Below are 20,832 nucleotides of genomic sequence, written 5' to 3'. Positions count from 1 at the left end.
GCTTCAACTATACCGACATATCATTGCGTCAGAACCGCCTTTTACCTATATATTACTAGGATCAATGCCCCAGAAATACGATGAATCACACTTTTACATTTTAATTACACTACCACATCTACAATTCCTTAAGTATAGGAAAAGTATCAATGCGCCAGAATCCAATGACTCACACAATCTAATCACACTTTTACATTTTAATTACACTACCACATCTACAATTCCTTAAGTATAGGAAAAGTATCAATGCGCCAGAATCCAATGACTCACACAATCTAATCACACTTTTACATTTTAATTACACTACCACATCTACAATTCCTTAAGTGTAGGAAAAGTATCAATGCGCCAGAATCCGCAAATCCTAGTAGTGATGTGTTCTAAAACAAACAAAATTACTCTCAGGATGCAAGAAGAGAATCTTTTAAAAATTAATTCAATAACGAGGGCTCAGTCAAAAGTTTTAACCAGCTACAAGAATTTGATTGTAATATAATGCATCATCATTCCCTGCTTAAGTGACGTCATCACCTACTTCTTTAGCAGCTTTTTGGTGCAGATTTTAAAGATCTTTTCGTTTTAAAAGAAATTTCTTTGGTAAGTTTATCATCAACAATTTATTCCTGACCGCATGTTAATGTTGGAACCTAAATATTTAGTTGAAGATACTGATGACAACAAAAAAGCCGGCCTTGTATAAATGGGAGTCAGGGGTACTCTTACAGTTGGTGCTCAATGATAGTTTTATTTTCTACCAGTCAATTGCTGTCACACTTGGATGCCAACATCTTTTATAAATGAGCTGTACTCGACAGAACTGACACTGAATTGTATCTATACATTTTCATATATATTTGGCGTAAAACATTCCCCTAGCTGTAAAAGCTTTGTAGAACTGAAATATATTTTATTCAAAATAAACTAGTCACAATTCTATTTGAAAGCAATCGAATTTTTTAGCATAATCATAATTTAACGGAGAGAGTTAATATCGAAAAACCATGAGTTCTAGTTAACATATTTCGCCAACTTCAAAAAGAACCCTTCAGTGATTTCCGAGACAATAAAAGAAGCAATCTGATCTATCTTTATCTAATGCCATATCATACTCTTTCAAGATATTGCTTAGGAGTAGTTAGCAGTTGTACCAGTGTCAGTGCTGAATTTTTTAATCCTGGCCCACAGAGTGGATTCAAACATCAGTTTTATTTTGACTACTTATAGGCGGTCTGCGAAAGAAAAAATATGGTAGGGTCCATGAACTGAGTGTTCGAGATATACAAAATGTGTTTTGGTTACGCCCGAATTCTAAGCTAACAACCGCATTAGAGACTGTGTCTTACACTTTTGAAACTGACTATTACTAAATACATAAAAAAAAACTTTTATTCATATAAGTAAATAAAAGATCAAAGTTAAGTTTCTGACAAAGAAGATTACTACGCGCAAAAAATTCTCTAGAAGATTACTAGAACGGAGGAAACAGCGTGGAGCAGATTTGTCGCAGTGGTTTGTGGGAAAATACAAAGCTAAAAAAAATTATAATCTTAGTTACTTTATTAAAATAAATCAGGTTTACTAATAATCTCCATAAATCAGTTGAAAGCTTTATTAACAATCTCCATAAGTTACATCAGGCCGAACAGCTAGTGTGGTGTAAAAAATGCCTTAAAAGTATCGAAAATGAGTTTAGATTTTGAAAGACTTTTTTAAGCGTAAACTGTAACTTTCAGTCCTCCTACTTAGCAATTTTAGGTTTAACTTATGTTAAATCTTATAATAACCTAACATGGCTTAAATGGCTCATAATTTAAAATAGAAACTTCAAACGGCTTTTGTCTTTGATAAATTGGCGATAAATTATATTTTGATCCGCTATCGTGTCTAAAGTCCTCAGTTTACAACTCAAGCTCGTATACTTTAGAGATTGATATACAAATAAAAAGAAAACAATATGAAATTGACAAAATATTTACTAGAGTATTTATACTTGTAAAATTATTGATTTTATTCAATCCATTGTTTTAAGGGATCTAGTATTGCTGTTTGGGTAAATCATCAGAGCGTGGCGAACTTATGGCGTATTGAGAAAGTATTTCAGAGTTTTTCGAGTAAGCACTGGCTATGTGGAATACTACTACTTTATCTTTATCGAGTTCAAAGTGCACAAAGTTCGTGCAATCCAGTAATAGTGGGTCATCACCGGCGTCGTAATAAAAGTTCTCACTTTCTGATGTGAACTCAGAGTATGCTTTATTTTTGCGTCCTTTTATACATTCACTTGTGTTTTGTTCTAGTTCAGTATTTTGGCTGCTACTAAGATGAGATTCTTCTCGGTCATTTACTTCTTCAAACGTTGATGACAAAGTATCTGTTTTTTGTAAAGAATCAGTAATCTCGCTTAATGAAGACAGTCTTGGTTTAGTAAAATCTATTACGTTATCATCAGCATGCGCATTAACATAGGGAAGTGTTAATTGATCAAGGACATGGCATAAATGTTTCAAGTTGAGAATCGGAATACCATTTACTCGGTAGAGCTGAAGGTTAGCATATCCATCGTAACCTGCTGTTAACTCAGAAGCAAGCACCTTTAAAAAAATTTTCAGAGGTTAAAATAATTTTAAAAAGATTTCAAGTATGAACATATTTAGTTCTGAAGAATTTAAACGCATTATTTAAAAAAATAATATTAATAATTTAAATGTATACTTGACTAAGAATTACAACTTCCTGATCTTTCTTTTCTTGCACCCCATATAAAATACGATCACAAAGACGTATGGGAGCTTTTCTGCCCCAATCTTTCCCGTACTGATGCAGCATATATGGCTGAGATAAAGCCACAAATACTAACCCACAATACACAACATAACTAGCAAACAAACAAAAAATCTTTAATTTGTAGTATAAGATTTAAAAAAAAAATTTTTAATAAAATTTTACCAAGCATTCCAAACATTTTTGACTTTCTTATTGAGTTTTTTGTCAGCTTTATGAAGTGAAACATCTGGGTTTACAAGAAAACTCTTAGATATTTTACATTTTAACTCTTAAACTAAAAATTACCTTGGTCTAGTATCATAGAGCTGTGTTGGGACAAGAAAAGGCAAAGTAGTTAAGCAAATCTCCACAGTTTTAATTTCACCAGCCCGACAGATTGTAGCCTGAACCTTCTCTTTTGGAAACTTGGAGTGAATTAAATAGTTCCACAATATACGTTCGTTACCACGGAAAGGAACCTAAAAGAAAATATTAAAAGACTAACACTTAATTAAAGGATACTGTTTTCCGGACTGATTTTGTTGAAAATGGTATAATGGACAACTATTACGTTATTGTCATCAAAATTGATTTTTACACAAAGCACAAGATAAATAGTAAGTTCAATTAAACTACGCAAATGAAGACAACCGTTCCGTTATCAGCAATGTTCACACCATTGAGAGACATCAACACATCACCTCTTTGTAAGTAATCATAGCTGCATGAAAGTTTTAATGTAGTGGAAATAAGGATGCCGGTTTCTTTTGCTGCAAGTTTAAAATACCTGCGCATATGTTGACTTTCAATGGGTTGCCAGCGTATACCCAAGTTGCACACACCAGTGAATGTATTATGTCTTTCTATATCAGTTAAAAAATGATTCACTACAGGTGTCTAAAGATAAATTAGTCAACAAAAAATAAAAAAACAGTTACTCTTTGAAAAAAAAATTGGAAATTAATAGCTGTAGGAGAATAATTAAAATGGAATAAAAACATTTCAAAAACTTTATAAATGTAATAACTCACAGGTATAATATATCCTATATTCTCAGCATTGTCCAAAGTCTCAAATGCAACACCAACAACTTTACCATCTTTTAGAGCTGGCCCTCCACTATTACCAGCATTAATTGCAGCATCAATCTGCATATAAAAGATAAGATTTATAATAGCAAAATAAAAAAAAGTGTAATGTAGAATGTAATAACTGAAAAAGTATTGTGTAGCACAGTATAAATGTAAATAACACATGCTATAGACAAACACTTTTGTAATGTGCACTATTGAAACTCCTCAAAAAATACAACATACTTGGATAGATAGAAGATGAGCTCCAGAGTGAGAATATCTTTGTATATCAACCCTTGAAACTACTCCTCTTGTAACACTTATATTATCTCCTCCAGTTGGAAAACCCACAACAATTATATCCTCTTCTAAGTGCGGAACATCACCAAACTGTAACGGCTCTAACCCTTCCCAAAATGTTTCATCAGCCACTCCAACCTTATATATGTTTAAAACTTTAAAAAATTAAAAACTAAAAGAAATTTTTGTCAATGTAACAGGTGGCATGGTAAGGAAACACTGTCATGAGACCTCTGTGGTATAGATTTCCTTTTGCATGTCCTTGCAGATGGTGTTAACCATTTAAAGACACGCAAAACAAAAAGTATTACTAACCATTGCAATGTCAAACTGATGTGCAACATGTATTACATGTGCAATATACTTTTTAGCATCACCATGCTTTCGTACATGAATCTAAATATCATAGACATGATCATCAAAAATTCTCATAAAAAAAAAATCAACAAACAAGGTAAATGATTCTTGACATTGTTACTTAAAAAATATCAACTGTACCGAAACAGAAAAATGTTTAACAATAAAATAGTTATAAACAAAACTAATCTATTTTTTTCTTATAATTTATTAAATCATTTTAACATTCTGAGGAACATTTATAAATTTTGACACCTGTAAAAGTGGTTACTTATGATAGTCAATAATGTAGATTAAAATTGTGGTTTTGTGATCATTTTCTATTCTCTGTTTTTCTTTTTCAAATACTGATACTTGACTTTTAAAATATAGAAATATTATTTCAATATTAACTTGCTTTAAAAAACATAGATGAAAAGCTGAGACTAAAAAGGTGGCATAGTGCAACAATGTGGTTAATCTATCTCAGCATTGTTTAGGATAACTCATGTTGAAGTCTAGCACTTTATAGAAAATAAAGAATTGCATTTGTTGATATGTTAAAGTATTTGTCATAGAACAGTTACTTAATAAAGCATATTTTATATTATATAAACTTCTAGCATTTTCCACAAAAAGATAGAAAAAAGAATGACTCAAAACATTTTTGAATTATAACAAAGTTTATCCAAAAAATTTTTATGTTTAACACATAAAATAAAACAATGCGGGTTAACCTTATTGTTGCATAACACTATCTAAATGTAATATTGTCATTATATGAAATATGCATATGCAAACAAGCATCTAATTAACATTAACCACTATAATAATAAAAATTAAGATTTTATTAATGGTTTCACTGTTGATTAAGTTATTGATAAAGTTATTTGTAAAATAAATTTTGATAATCATTTATGCAACTTGAGAAGTTAAAAACAGAAGTTATTTTAGTTTACAATTAACTTCTTCCAATAATAGTCAGAAGCATACTTTATACTTACAGATTTTTGATATGCCACTACATGAGCATTTGTAAGTATTCTGCATTTTGAAATCACAAAACCAGAGCCTTTAGATTGCTGTTGTCGTTTCATTTGCCATGGCATTGAATAGTTTGGAGTTGACATTTGAACAAAAAGCTTTACAACAGACTGCATAATCTAAATATATATAGCTACATATACTTGTATGCATTTATACATCTATACATATTTGAATATTAGGGCAGCAATTATAATAAGCAAAAGAAAGTAAAAATAAAAATCATCATCTGCAACCCTCCTATTAGGTTTCACAAAAATGAATTGTGCTAAAAACTTTTGACTTTGGAAAATATTTAGAAAGGGCTTTTGGGTTTGACATTTAACATGGGAATTCAATCTGTATCACACGATTGTAGCTTTTTATAGATGATTCTAAACCAATCCCATGGTTTAGAATCAATCTATTAAAAAATGTGATTTAGATTAGCTCCATAAATGGCATACAATTATAATATTTAATTTAACTTAAGCAGGTTTAAGATTACATAAAATTCTTTTACAACTGCTTAATAATTATTATCTGTATTAATCGTTAGCAGTTTTTACTAGTGGTAATAATTATCAATTATTCGACTATGAAAAAAAAGGCAGCTTCAAAAAAACTTCAAATGCTTTCCACCATGTTTATTTTGGGGGTAGCCAGGAAACTGTCAATATTGTTTGAAAATGATTTTGCATAGGGACTAAAGTTGGCTCTTATGATCATCTTTTTGTTAAAATCCTGAAAAAGAGTTAATCCTGGCTTGCCCAATCATTTACCATACCTAGACCTTGAACTGCTGAGCTTGTAATAACAATTATCATTTGTCCCATAGAGAAAATACTTGAAATCAATATTTCCGGAAGCTGACTCAGCAGTTAAAGCAACTTGAGTTTGCTTTAAAATCTTTGTTGCTAAGAAATATCTAGTTTCTAAAAGTTGCCAATATTAGGATGGTTCTTCTAAAGCAAAAGGATTAAATTGGTTTCAGAAGTATTTTTAAATAAAAAAGAACCAACTCTTCTGACAAACACCTCATGTAATATGATGTTCTCTTGTTCATAGCAGCATGTGAGTACTTTACATTTATTGCAACCTAAAGTCATTTTGACCACCCTCAAATGTAAGTAAAGCAGTCATCCAGGTTCTAAGGTAGAATAGTATATGTAAGTAAAGCAGTCATCCAGGTTCTAAGGTAGAATAATATAGAAAAAAAGTAATTTGAAAATGAACATGTTAATAGAAAGTCAAATCTTTCATTAACTTCCTAACTTAGTAAACTTTTGCTAGCATAGCAACAGAAAATTTAACATTAAGCCAGACCACAGTATGAATTTTAAATTTATAAATTAATGTAGATTGTTCAACTGCATAATAACAAACATCACAAAAACATGCAATTATGCTAATGTTTTATAATAACACTGTGTAACTGTAAAACAATTGCATAATTGCATGTTTTTATGATGTCTTACTTGGTGTAAAAAAACTTGTATATAGTTTGCTCTGGCTGTTAATGAAACCAATTAGAAGTGCAGCAGATATTGATTTTAGACTTTCTTTTTTTTTACACAAACACACACATACATATAATAAAAATTATAAATTTACATAAATGGGCTTTAGAAAATTAGCCTTAGGTTTTAACTTGAAAGATATTTTACTTTATTCTTTGCTAAAAAAAAAATACATACTTTTTCACTTTTATTTAGTTGTTTAACATCTGTGTTATTTTTGTCTGATTCAACCATTTTCAATGAACAAAGTTTAAATCTTTGTTATTATATTTGTTATAATTGATTTGTTACTAAGTGTCATCAACACATAAAACCTAGCAAGTATATAAAGAATGTAGATTATAATAGCAGTAAACATATAGTGGTTTAAATGATAAAGTATTAAAAAAACTATCTTTAAAAAGTTTTTTGGTGAGTTACCTTTTCTTATCCATTTGAGAGCATTTAATTAGAAGAAAAAAAACTACAACAGTTCAAACATCATTTTTAAAACTGTGGTTCCAAATTAAATCATGAAACCAAATGTAATTTTGAGGGTTTTTTAAAATATAATTTTCTAGTAAAAAACTTAAAAAATAACTGCAAGTTATTGATTTTGAACTGTTTTTATAAAGAAAATAAAAAATTGGCAAGTATGGAATGGAATACAGAAAATTTGGAGATTTGGAGATTTTAATAGAAAACTCAAATTATCACAAAATCTTTTTGAAAACCTGAGGCAGAGCTTTCCAAGTCACAGTTACAGAGGAATGGGTATATAATAAGTATATAGTCCTATATAATACTTTCAAAGCACCTTTTCAAGTAAGCTTAATGTTGGTTGCCTTCAGCAGAAGAGTTTAAATCAACTTAAATGTTAACTCCCTGGAAATATGAGGCTTATGAGTAAAGTAAGTACAGAATATTGGAACAGAGTTGGTTTTCAAAATGACTTCCTGGAAAGATGAAAGATAAGGCATAAGATTGAAAGGCTCAAAAGAAAGTAACTTTTTGCTTACAAAGAACTCAAATTGATCAAGCAAGCATAACTAATGTAACATATTGTAAAGTGTAAAGGTTTTTTAGTTTTTACAGTTTAAGGAAGAAAATAATTTTTACATTAAAAGTTTTAATTTCAGGTTAATATTCTTTTCTGACCAAAAGCTGTCAAATTTTTATATGTATTATTATTTTAAATAAACTTTTGAGGTCTTGCACCAATAATCAAGACAAACAAGAAAAAGGGATGAGACACAAAGGAGGATTGAGAGAGAAGCACTGAGCTGAAAATCTCCACAGTACAAAGAGATCAAAAGTATTTTTTAAAAAGGTACTGATCTGAAACTATGTCCATAAAAATCCATGGTTCCTCAAATCATGACACAGACACCATATAATTATCTCAAAGGTTTGAAAGTAGCTATGTCTAGAAAAAGTAAAAAAAGCTATGTAGAAGTCTCAAGTAGTTTTTTAAACATAAGTAGTAAATTGTAGATGTTTTTGTTAACTCTCTTGCTAGTCTAAATATAAATGATGAAGAGAAATTAATGATACAGGAGCTAATGAAGCATCCCTATCCAGCAGATGTAACTTACTCTGAAGAAAAAAAATTAGAGATCAGTTATCAACTAGCTAGTCAAATAAATATAACCATTTTGTATAAACAAAGAAGCTGACTTTTTTTAAAACCAATTTAATTTTTCTTTCAGAGTTTTTATAAAATTAGTAGAAAAAGGGAAATTTATTTAAAATCCGGAAATTTACATTAAAAAATACATGCCACACATGTATATATTTAGAAACAAGGAATCTAATTGAGCAATAACTAGTTAATATTTCAATTTTCTCTTTCTCCCCTTTTTTTTTTTTTACATACGTATTATTATTTATTTCTATCTATTTTTTAAATTGAATATGTATTCACTTTTTTAGAATTGACTTCGTCTTCAGAGTAATTTTATGTAATTATATCTAGAGGTCTTAATGACATCTTGATTTTTTTTTTATCCAATTTATTTTTGTCCGTGATTTATGTTAAAAGTCATAACTTGAAGACTCTTTAAGCTTTTCACTGCTCACAAATAACTTTGACCGACATGAATTTTTCTTCAAAAGCATACATATCAAAATATTGTAGAACACGATGAAAGATGAAAGAAAAGTATATGTTTGATAGCCTAGGTCATCAGAATTTTCTGTAATTTACAGAAATGTAAGCTTCTAACATATGTATGCAACAAGTGTAAATGGTGGTATTTTTAATTCTATGTTATATATACTTACTTACCTCTGTCAATTAATTAAGCAGTTTGTTTCATTAATTAAGCTTTATTAGAACGATACTAAGATAAATACTTGTTCTATGCAAATAATCCCAATTAAATGTGTATGCTTTTATGTTTGTTTAAATGACTAACCTTTTGTGTTAATTTGTAAAAGTTGACAAATTTCACTAATTATCGTGGTTCATGTGAGTTTATAAAAAGCTTTGAACAATTTTTAAATTAATTATTATAATAATATTGGTAAAATTAACTGTTTTAGAAACTAAACAATGTTCCATGGAGACTACACAACTACACAATGTCCCAAGGGCGTAAATTTGTTAACAATCCAGACCATTTTAATTACATTTGTTGTGGATTTATTTTTAAATGTCTATTACTTCGAAAATCAGAGCTGTGCATTATAATAATAATTCAAATTGAATCTAGGAGATCAAGATAAGACGTTTACACCTCTTAATGTGTGTATAAAATGTCTCTAATTTATCCAAATGGTCTAATGGAAAACTGAAAAAAATTGCGTTTTTCAATCCCTATGGTACAGAGTGAAAAAAAATATCACGTTACTGATTGTTATTTTTGGTTGACGAAGATAGCGCAATTTAGTAAAAAGACTGCTCATTGCATTGTCTATTCTGATTTGTCATAAGCAATTAGACCGAAACTATACGAAGAAGAATAAGTTCCACCCCCCTGTGCCAACGCTGCGTTGTTATTAGTGATGATGAGAAGGATTCAGGTTTTAAACAAACTCAATAACAATGAAGACGAGGAATGCCTGTGTGATAATAAGCCTAAGACAATAGCCAAACACAGCCACAAACACAAACACAGTCAGAAACTGTTTGTAAGAAAACTTGGATTATCAAAACAGGATGTGTTTTTGGTAGGATCCATGCTAAAAGAGTTCTATGTGTTGGCAAAGGAATCGAAGACGTCAGTATACAAAACAAGGGATATGGTTTACTTGGAGTACTTCAAGAGAAGTGAAAACAGAGACTTTGTTTATTGTTTCAACATAGAAGGTCTGCTGTCGAAGATAGGCATCCATACGAATGAAGAGAATGATTGATTGTTATTTATTGCTGGCAGCCTTTAAAGTGTGAAAGCAGTTCTTCTACATGTGAACAATGAATATCCAGCTATCCCCATAGCGTACACAATAGCAGTGAAGGAATCCTATGAAACTATGAAGTCTATTTTACAGTTAGTCCATTATGAGAGGGTTCAATGGAGAGTTTGCTCGGATCTGAAAGTCATTGGAATTTTGACAGGAATCCAAGGAGGTTTCACCAAGTATGCTTGTATCTTCTCACTGTGGGAGAGGATTATTATACCAAGAGTGAGTGGCTCATGCAAGCAAATAGAACGTCGGGTGCTCAGAATATCCGATATGTGGCACTTGTTTATCCTGCCGGAAACTAGTACTGTTCAAAAACTTCGTCTAAGCTTTAGACCAAGACGGCGAACCAATGGAAATTATAAAGGATACTTAGGTATTAAGGATCCCATAAATAAGGACCCCATATTGTCTTTGGCGAAGGTTAAGGAAGCAGTTTTTATGGGGCCATATACTCGCAAACTCATGAAAAGCTAACAAGTTGCAGATTCATTGTCTACTATTGAATGTAGGGCTTAATATCTTTTTTTGAAACAAAAACGAAATAGAAACTGAAATTAAAATTCAAAAACGAAATAGAAACGAAAATTAAACTTAGCTACAAAACGAAAACGAAGCTAAAACTGAAATGAGATAAGCAAAAACGAAATAAAAACTGATTTAAAATCATAAAACGAAATTATCACTGCTATCTGGGGCATGTCGATGAGAGAATGATGGCTCTTTTCTGGCTTAGTGCGAATTAATGCGAATTTTTGCTGGCTTAGTTATAGCCCTATATAGTTAGTCTCATCAAAAACATATTCGGACATTCTTGGGTAAAGATAGCTTTTTATTGTATATTTTCAAATATACAATAATAAATAAATCATTATACAACATGAAAATTTGATGAATCTGGGTAGATCAACTGCTTCATTCGTAATCAGAATCGTGGATAGAATATGAAAATCACTTTAAACCTTTTGTAAAAATTTCAAAGCGAAAAAATGTTGGATTGTATTAACATTACAATAGCGTTTTTTCCAAATGAGACACATTTTTCTTTTGCTGTCGAAAGGACAAAAACATTTGGATTTCCCACAAGAAGACAACCAAATTACAACATATTAAAAAGGTAAGCAACAAAAAACTATATTCTCATTTCATATCACGTTACTAAGTGACATTTTTAGGAAATGGTGAATCAAAACAGGTTACTGGCCTGTTATGCCTCGAGGTGAGCAGGCTCACTTCCCCTTACTATAAATCATATATCTAAATGGTACCTAAACCAAGATATGGTCAACTTTGAACTAAAAATCCTTTTTTAAATCAACATAAAGTTTCACGTGCAGAAAAAAAACTGGATTGTCGAAGTTATATAAAAATAACATGTTTCGAACAATTAGTCTTAAAAAAATGGTCTTGAGCCAAAAAAGCGCATTTAATATAAGTAAAACCAAGCTATTACCTTCTACCCACTGAGTTACGCTACTTTTTTTTTTGTTTACAAGGAAATGGAAGAACCTATTTTATCTTGTAAACGAGAGGGTAGTTTAGCACTAAAAAAATGATTTCACCAAATTGTCTATAAGAAAAACGATTTCACCAAACGATTTCACCAAATTGTCTATAAGAAAAAACTATAAGAGTAACTCAATCCTTGTTTGGTGCTCCTTGTCTCCTATTAAATTAGATTTAAAAGATACTGCAATGATATTCGGTTGGACTCATTTAGGCGAAATTGTACCATACTCAATCCTACATGCTCCTAAGTAAGTTAATATCCACTTCGACCATAATGAATACGAGGTCATACAGAAGCTTAATAGATATATTTTTTGAGAAATGAGATTTTTTTTTTTTTAAATGAACGTATATTAGCTATATTAGGCGCAGGATCTTATAAGATATGTCCAACGAAGTCGTAACAATGCAAAGAGATCAGTGTTTGCTTGATTAAGCCTAAATGTTTGTTACGATGAGGGAAGTTCGACAGCAAGTAAATAAGATTTAAAGGACCAATAGAGAAATTTGATCAGATAGCAGACAGTTCTTTTCAGCATTATTTGACGAACCTGAGTTACTTATAAAAGCAAACTCACCGCGTGTTTTATAAAACAATATCTTATCTTGACTGGTTACAACTTTAGATTTTTTAACAGAAAGTTAAATTCCACAAGGAATGTTTGATAAAGAAAGATCAAATGTGGTTCACCAAATAGGTTTCATGTTTTTGCTTCACGATTCCAGCTTAAGTTGGAATCAATATAAATAAGCGTCTGCGTATCGTTTCATTTCTGTATCGTTATCATTCCGTTATATCGGAAAAAAAGTGTCATCGGAATGACAAGAATTCCGGTATATACCGAGATTTAAATTTACTACAATACAGGTTAAAATTTATTTACCGATATTTGTCGTAATCATTCCGATGACACTTTTTTTTTTTTCCAATATCATTCGGAATGATAACGATACGCAGACCCTTAAAATTTAAGGGTCTGCGTATCGCTTCATTTTTAAATCGTTATCATACGGATGTAACATCGGAAAAAAAAAAGTGTCACCAGAATGACTACGATAAAATATCGTTATAAAAATTTTAACCGGTATTGTAGTTAGTTTAAATCTCGGTATGTTCCGGAACTCTCGTCATTCCGATGATTTTATTTTTCCGATATCATATCGGAATGATAACAATATGGAAATGAAACGATACGCAGACCCTTACCTTAAATATAAAGAGACCAAGCTTCTAATAGAAAAACGGTTGAATTTCTTTTGTTCTGATAAGTTACTAAGGTTCTCTGATCTGACAAAGGAAAAACAAAATATTACCACTAGATCTGCAAAGCCAACTAGTTTAGTTAATAATATTGGTAATAATACGTGGATGGCCTGAAAAGTTACTCATTTTATTCAAAATAAGTCAAAAATATCTATTTTGACAAATAATCGAATTTTTTAAGTTGACAAGATTTTATACTTTCAATAACATCATTATATATATATATATATATATATATATATATATATATATATATATATATATATATATATATATATATATATATATATATATATATATATATATATGTATACACATCCATATATATAAAAAGCCTCTCAAATTACAAATAATTCACTCCGTTTTTGTCAATAAGGAATGTATTTATTATACTATGAGAACCTCTTGATGAACATACAAACACATTGTTGCCTTTGGGAAGCAAGTAAAAATTAAATTGAGGAAGTTCAAATATTTTCTTTAAATCGTTTTTTTCTTTAAATAAAGTTGTTCTGCAGATGATAATATTTATTTTAAACTCCACAACTAAAACTTTAAGTGCTTTTTCAATTGCAGAGTATGATCTCAATCCTTTTAACTTGTCTATCCAGTAAAATGCTTCGATGTTATCTATGGCTAACAAGCAGACAGTTGGATTTTCATTGATAAATTGTGGTATGTAATTAAGAACATCTACTAATTCTAATGTAGAATTGCAAATAAACTTGTAAAGCCGACTTAAGCAATCATGTACAAAAGACTCAGTGTTTAATTCATAAGACTTGCTTTCCATCATAGACTTAAGTTGATTTTCCAACAATGTAATTAGTCTAAGCATGGGAAATTTATAAGCTAAATCTAACACAACCGCAGTGCAGTTCTTTCCTCCAAGATGTATACTGTTCCATTTCTCAGGCATTATAGTATTAATAATTAAACGAAGCATAAGTTCTGTTTTACCACAGTTTTCATTAGCAGCTAATTCAAGTAAATAAATATCATCTCTTTGCTGGTAAAACATCTTTGGATCTAGATCTGAAAAATGTGGTTTGTCCACCAAACGACTAAACAACTGACAGAAAAAAATATAAACAAATGCAAAAAATCATCATTAATTACACACACACACACACAAACACACACAAACACACACACACACACGTATATAAATTTTAAAAAGTAGTACTCTGTGGTTTTTTAATGTGAGGAATCTATTTAAATAGTCTAAAATAGCATTAAAAAAAAACATTAAAAACTAATAGTCAGCTTTAAGATTGCAACAAAAACCTACTAGATTATTTTTATTTGAAATACATTATATGGTCTTGACAGATATTAAAAATAATATCTTTAAACTAGCTCAGCAATATTTATTCCAATTCATTTCATTCAAATTTCAAAAAAGCATTTCACATAATGAACTTTATTTCAATTAACTAGCTATACATTTCCCAATAAAATTGCAGCTTTTAAAGAGTGTAGAAAACTTTAATTTATTACAAAATTTTTAAAATTATTTACAGGTTTTAAAAAAGTAATGTGTAGATAATTTCAACAACAGTAGCTTAGCAATTAGTAGAAGGGAAGAAGATAAAGCATATGATTGATATGTAGGCACTTCAATTATTAATAATAACTTCTAAATGCTAGCTGTGTAACTTTTATAAACCTAACATACTCTTTAACAAGTTTCACTTTCTGTTTGAAGTCTGCTGAGAACAAATAACTGAGCACATGCAGAGTCCTTCTCTTTTTATTGAATTCTTTCACTTGTTTACTTTGTGATTTTTTTTTTTTTTTTAAATTCATAGACATGAAATTAAAAATAACTAAGTACAATATTTGATTAATAAAATATAAACTAAAGATCAGCTGATGTAAAGGTTAAGGAAACCAGTTTTTGTGATGACAAAAGCATGCGATGATAATGATAGTTGTATAGCATACTGACATAACTTTTTGGCATAAATTATTTTTGTATTTATACCCCATGTTTAATCATATTTGTTACAATAAATAAATTATCATTTGTAATTACTTTGAGGTAACTTTATAATTAGGACTTAATTGGGACATAAATTTGCTCTCCTGAAAATCAAAACACTTTGAGTTATGTCAATAAGCTATACAGCAATCAACATATTTCTAAGGTAAAGAATTTTAAGATAATGTCTGGGTGGATATACTTTTTTAGACTAAAAAACAAATTTTAACACTCAATTAAAAATTGTTATAGTGGATGTAAATTAATAGTTCTTTTAAAGGACTTTTTTATCTCATGTTTTCACCAAAACTATAAAAGATTCTAAACATAGCATTTTTAGTAAACACTTGAATATTTTACTATTTTCTGTGAGTATAACTTATATGGAATTATAACTATATTTTAATCTCATAAATTTATATTTTTTCTTCTCGCATCAAAAAAGATTCAGTTATAAAAATATTTTATAAAGAGTAGACTTTATTTTTTTTTTTTTTGCTATTTTAGATAAATTAATTGAACTCCTCACTCTAAAATACAAAATAAACACTTTTATCTAAAATGAACAAAATATAGCTCAAATTTTCCTTTAAAAAACGTCCATTTCCCAGTTAACAAGCTAGGAAATGGACAGTTTATATATGATCTAAATTATAATACTAAAGAACATGGTGAAATTTATATTATTTTTTAAAATAAATTAAAAACCATAAGGAAATATTCATACAATTGTGTGGCAAATCACATTTTAACTATTTTCGTTATTTACCTGAGCCGCTGTTTCAGATATCATGGTTTATCTAAACTGTGTTCTCAACAATCAGGTGCAATGTAAATAGCATATAACAATGGATTTTTACTAGACACCTTGAAGACCTTATACCAAGTACTTAAGCTACATTTTTTGTACTACACTTTCAAAAAATGTAATATGCAGAGATTTATATTAGAGCGTTTATTTTCGTTATGATCCGAACGAGAAAAATCTGTCAGACGCAAACAAATAAAGATGTTTGTCGGAAAATTATCCGGTAAAATCGACTAATCGTATAGAGACTGTCAAAAAAGTTGTGAAAACTCAGTACTAGCTGAATATCTGTTTAATCAGTTAGAACTAGTTTTAATTAATCGATATACTAATGACATATCATATATAAATAACGTCGAATAATAAAATGTTGGAAGAAAATGAAATAAATTTATTGCACTGGCCAGCTTGACCACCAGATTTGAATCCTTTCGGATCGTTTAAGTTTGGATGCGTAAAGAAATAGTGATGATCCGAATAAATTCATTAAGTAGCCTAAAACAAGAATGGGAAACCATTTAAAGAACGGGAACACTTTAAATTCTAGTTCTGATGTTTATTGTTGTTGCTCTAACTTTGATTTATCGATTTATTTCATTAAAAAATGTTTTTAAATAAACTTTTTATCATTTTTAAACATCTTCATCATCATTTTTTTTTTTTTTTTTTTTTAAATTTTCATCATTTTCATCATTTTTTGCTTCAAGACAAAATTTAACACTCACTTAAAAATTGTCATAGTGGATGAAAATTAATAATTTTCTTAAACCGTGAATTTTAAACATAGCATTCTTCATTCATTATTTTACTTCATAAGCTCATTATAATCTTATAGAGAACTAAACACATGCAAATTTAAAGCTTAAAGATGTTGTAAAGATAACCGACAGAAGTTAAGTATGAATTATTTTGAGGTTTTTAGGGGAACTTGTTCAGAAACATTTTTCAACAAACTTTGCTTTGACAGCAAGTTGCAGATGTGCACAATACTAATTGAATACATCCGCAATTTCAGTGATTATAATTGAGAATGATCTGCACTTTCTCAATCTAACTTTGTCACTGCTTTCAACATCAAAGGAGATGTGTGTTACAATGATGTTTGTTAACTCTATCCCTAAACTTGAGGAAAAGCAATAAATACTATTAACCAGCATTATATATAAAGGGTTTTCTTTGGAAGAAAATAAAAAAAAAGCCAGAAAGTAATGTTAAGTGTCAAAATGACAAGAAATGAATGAAAATCGGTTTGAAAACTCCACCTTCAATTATTCAGTATGATTTTAGACCGAACTTAGATTTGAGCAAAACATATGTTAACATTAATTTGACGAATAAAGGTTATGAATTCTATAAAATAAGAATTCCAAAAGAGTTTAAAGAATTTTATAAAGAACAGACCTACAAATACCCAACCTCTAGAAACACTATTTTTTATTTTCGGATGGAAATATTCATCCAGAATTGGTCTAAAACAGCTTGAATTACGAAATTTGCAATAAAAAAATAAATAAAAAAAATTACACTACGCATGCAATAAATAATTACACTATATATGTAATCAATTATTAAATTATACATGCAATAAACCTTCAAATATAAATTTAACGGCTTTTTAGATAAAAACTCAAAAAGCACAAAGCTTATGAATAGAGCTACACACTTTCGAGTTGTAAAGCGGTCTACAAAATTAACATCAATCTTGCTGCTAGGTTTAATATTTTTAAAGATATCAAATATATATATATCAACAATATTTATGCTTGGTGATGCAAAAAATGTTTGCAAACAATGCCATAATTTAAAAAATTCATAAGAAGTTGTACAATTTGCAGACGAAATAGTTGTTTGTTAAGGTAATTTAAACGTTGTTTTAAAAATTGGTTGTTAAGGTAATTTAAACGATCACTGTTTTAAGGAAAACATCATTTTAGTATACTTTTTCAAGAAGAAATTTTTAAGCTGGAGAATTCTGGATGAACAAAAGTGTATTATTAACTATATTTCGTACACAAAAGCCTATGTTTACAAATTCCTCATAAAAGATAAAACCCAAATTTGAAGGATTTCGAATAAAGAGTTATCGGTGCGTTCAAAACATATTAGTTTCTTTGTATTCAAAACATTACATTACTGTATTAAACATATATCAAACAAACACGTACGTCTTTTGTTCATATTTTCTTCTTAAAGTAGATATTCTAACGGGTAAACCTGAATTGTTTAAGCTAATAGCAAGTTATAGAAAGGCATGTTTGTAATAAATAAGGTTAATGAAAAGTATTGTCAGCCCCATTGAAAGCACTGAGGCAAGGTAATTGAGGTCAGAAAAAAAGTTATAACTCCCAGAGATGAGAATGTTGATGAGAACTAAAATGCGAATTAAAAATCACAGGTTTACAACCAACTCTACAATTAAATGCTTTTTAGCTTTTTTAGCACTTTAGTGTGGACACTGTAGAAGTTACTGTTCGCAGTTTGAATTTTGCTGAGAAAGTATACTTTCTCAGCAAAATTTGCAATGCCAGTTTTACTAGTATTCCCCCAATTTCTAAAAGGTTCAGGCTGGGAATCAAAAGTAGAAAACCCATATTGAAAGACAAAATGAGACAAAAAAGTCATTCAAAAGTTTGACTGTTGATAATTAGATATCTGTAAATTAACTAATACATAACAAACTCTGTTTACAAAATTCCCCTCTTCATAATATAGAATAAATGATACAAAGTAAGAGGAATAATAATGAAAGTATATTTCCAATAAGTTCTTTTTTCAAATACAATAGAAAATTTCTAAATTTTGTGTAATAAAACCATAAACACCCTTCAGAACTGTTGTTTTGGCTATAAATGGCTATGAACTTAGGCACCTCTAAATTGTAGAAGGAAATATAAAACAAGCCCAGTACAAAATTATTCTTAAGGCATAGTCACACCTCAATTAAATAATTGATTATCTAATAATGAAACAAAATTATTTGATTGCGCTAATGTCACACTGCAAAATCCATTAGGAAACTCAAGGCAATTCAACTGATCCTAACCTAATAGAAAATTTGTGAGAATAACAGAAATGAGAAATTTCAAATGAGAAGGTTACAAGTAAGACCTATTTAAAAGAAAAATTTATTTGATTTCGCAACCATAACCACAAGTTAAAAGAAATGGTTCTTAAGTGTATTATTAGTATAACACAAATTGTACAATTTGTTGTTGTAAATAAAGGGGGCAGCATAAAATACTAAATTCGGCCTAATGGCAAGTATCAAGGGTAGTAGCCAACTTATGCTGGTGTATGAAATATTAAATTGATGCTTCTTGTCTTCAGTCCGCTTTTCAAAGGGGAGACAAATTCTGAGACGACTTACTACCGGGTTTTCCCTGGAGGAGAGCAGGCGGTACACAAGGCGTTGGCTGATAGATTTGAAATATAATATCTAAGATACTAAATTCTCTTCAATTTTCATTTTTTCTAAGATGAGTTATACTACAACGAATGTTTTTATGTTTAAAGAAAAATACTTTTATTTTTAGTTAATGATTTTATTACACTCAAACAACAAAAACTACTAAATATTTAAGGGTGAGCCAATAATTTTATTAGTGGCTGTATGCTTCCCTTGATAAGAATTGTTAGACTAGACTATTTTTTTCTGAGCATAGAACACCTTTTAAGGGCACCAAAAATTTGTCTAAATTGACCTATGTTTTTGCCACTTTTTTGAGAAAAATGTAAACATCGTCTTTGAAAGGAAAAGTTTTGAAACCAAAAAAGAAGAGGTTACCTTTTAAAATAGTATTAAATGTACATCTTTTGCTACTTTTATGCTTTCTGTAATTTTTGGAATCAGAATTGATTTAAGTTTAGTTATTAATCTAATCTTTTGTCGAATCAACTCATTTTGTTGACATACTCCATCCATTTGCTTTTGTACTTCATCCATTTGCTTTTCAAATCCTCATTTTCAAATCCTCATTTGCTGGAAAACAGATAACGGTAGTAACAGGTTTTCCAGAAAAACCGGATTAACAACTCGCATTTTTTTACCATTATTGAAATACATAGTCTTTTAGATTCTTTTGTTTTATTTATATTTTTTTAAATTCTCAATTAAAACTTCCGATTAGTTACAGAGAAAGGGGTTATAGAAAACGAGAAAAAAGTTATAAAAAAGCCACACAAATCAAAAAGTTTCGGCTTGTTCTCTATAACTTCCTTCTCCAGCCAAGCCTTTAGATTTGGCTGATTTTTTACACATCCGTTAGAAATGCATAAAATCAGGTCTCAATATTTTTAAGCGGACCATGGTCAGACAAAAAAAATCCAAATAACAACAAAAGCACTTTTTAAGATTAAACTGGGATTAAATAAAGTTCAAAATTTCAAGGCAAAATTTTTGTCCGTGACTTACAGAATCTGCGACTACTTGTCTTGGTTCTTGTAACTCCTAAATCACGTTAGTCATGGATTGAGGTTGAATTGTTTCAAATAAATAATATTATTCGCTTATGAGTAATATTATTCGCCCATAGGGTAAGGTTGCTAATATTGTACCGATACCTATATTGTACTTTTAACATAACTCGTTATTTTTACAACCCACAAGAAATTTTTTAACTTATTTTTTATCTTTGCTGAATGAAATTAAGGAGTCAACTGTTTTTTTTTTGTCATCCAACTGCATTAAGGCCAGAGTAAGCTCTTGTTGGTTTGTTATTGGAGATTTCTTATTTTAGGTTTTTATGGCTAAACATATTTCACTAAAAAAAGCAGAAGATATGATTTGTTCAGTGTATTTATGTTAAAGCATAATTTATCTAAATTCAAAATAAATACCTAGAATTTAAAATATCTCATTTTTAGTGGTC

At 29.5% G+C, this 20,832-nt stretch overlaps 2 protein-coding genes across 4 annotated transcripts; both read right to left on the bottom strand.

The window, feature by feature from the left end:
- Positions 1-1,955: 1,955 nt before the first annotated feature.
- On the bottom strand, positions 1,956-7,331 carry LOC145191662 (uncharacterized). 2 transcript variants are annotated; one of them, XM_080068813.2, is made up of 9 exons: positions 7,193-7,331; positions 5,477-5,635; positions 4,452-4,532; positions 4,080-4,274; positions 3,795-3,911; positions 3,415-3,660; positions 3,070-3,242; positions 2,713-2,875; positions 1,956-2,591 (listed from the first exon to the last, which is right to left on the bottom strand). In XM_080068813.2, the coding sequence occupies exons 1-9, from the start codon at positions 7,247-7,249 to the stop codon at positions 2,034-2,036; spliced, it is 1,749 nt and encodes a 582-aa protein (XP_079924939.2). In that variant the 5' UTR covers positions 7,250-7,331; the 3' UTR covers positions 1,956-2,033. The 2 variants fall into 2 exon arrangements, with proteins under 2 accessions (XP_079924939.2, XP_089935026.1); XM_090078900.1 differs by lacking the exons at positions 4,080-4,274; positions 4,452-4,532; positions 5,477-5,635; positions 7,193-7,331 and having other exon boundaries at positions 3,415-3,626.
- Positions 7,332-13,481: 6,150 nt separating this feature from the next.
- Positions 13,482-16,147, bottom strand: LOC145180301 (DNA repair protein XRCC2-like). 2 transcript variants are annotated; one of them, XM_090080631.1, is made up of 2 exons: positions 15,926-16,147; positions 13,482-14,244 (listed from the first exon to the last, which is right to left on the bottom strand). In XM_090080631.1, the coding sequence occupies exons 1-2, from the start codon at positions 15,947-15,949 to the stop codon at positions 13,516-13,518; spliced, it is 753 nt and encodes a 250-aa protein (XP_089936757.1). In that variant the 5' UTR covers positions 15,950-16,147; the 3' UTR covers positions 13,482-13,515. The 2 variants fall into 2 exon arrangements, with proteins under 2 accessions (XP_089936757.1, XP_089936758.1); XM_090080632.1 differs by having other exon boundaries at positions 13,482-14,207.
- Positions 16,148-20,832: the final 4,685 nt, after the last annotated feature.

This window comes from Hydra viridissima, unplaced genomic scaffold (assembly GCF_058129835.1).
Source record: "Hydra viridissima isolate aposymbiotic clone 2 unplaced genomic scaffold, HvirCarnegie_v1 scaffold_2, whole genome shotgun sequence".
Taxonomy (NCBI): domain Eukaryota; kingdom Metazoa; phylum Cnidaria; class Hydrozoa; order Anthoathecata; family Hydridae; genus Hydra; species Hydra viridissima.
Note: the sequence above shows the minus strand (reverse complement) of the source record. Positions and strands in the feature narration are given on the sequence as shown.

Excerpts from the sequence above, each read along its gene's own strand:
- LOC145180301 (XM_090080631.1), bottom strand. The coding sequence starts at position 15,949 with ATGATATCTGAAACAGCGGCTCAG. Across the intron at positions 14,245-15,925 it reads TATCTGAAACAGCGGCTCAG|TTGTTTAGTCGTTTGGTGGA; the intron begins GTAAATAACGAA and ends TTTTTCTGTCAG.
- LOC145191662 (XM_080068813.2), bottom strand. The coding sequence starts at position 7,249 with ATGGTTGAATCAGACAAAAATAACACAGATGTTAAACAACTAAATAAA. Across the intron at positions 2,876-3,069 it reads CTCTATGATACTAGACCAAG|TTATGTTGTGTATTGTGGGT; the intron begins GTAATTTTTAGT and ends TTTGTTTGCTAG. Across the intron at positions 2,592-2,712 it reads AAGTTGTAATTCTTAGTCAA|GTGCTTGCTTCTGAGTTAAC; the intron begins GTATACATTTAA and ends ATTTTTTTAAAG.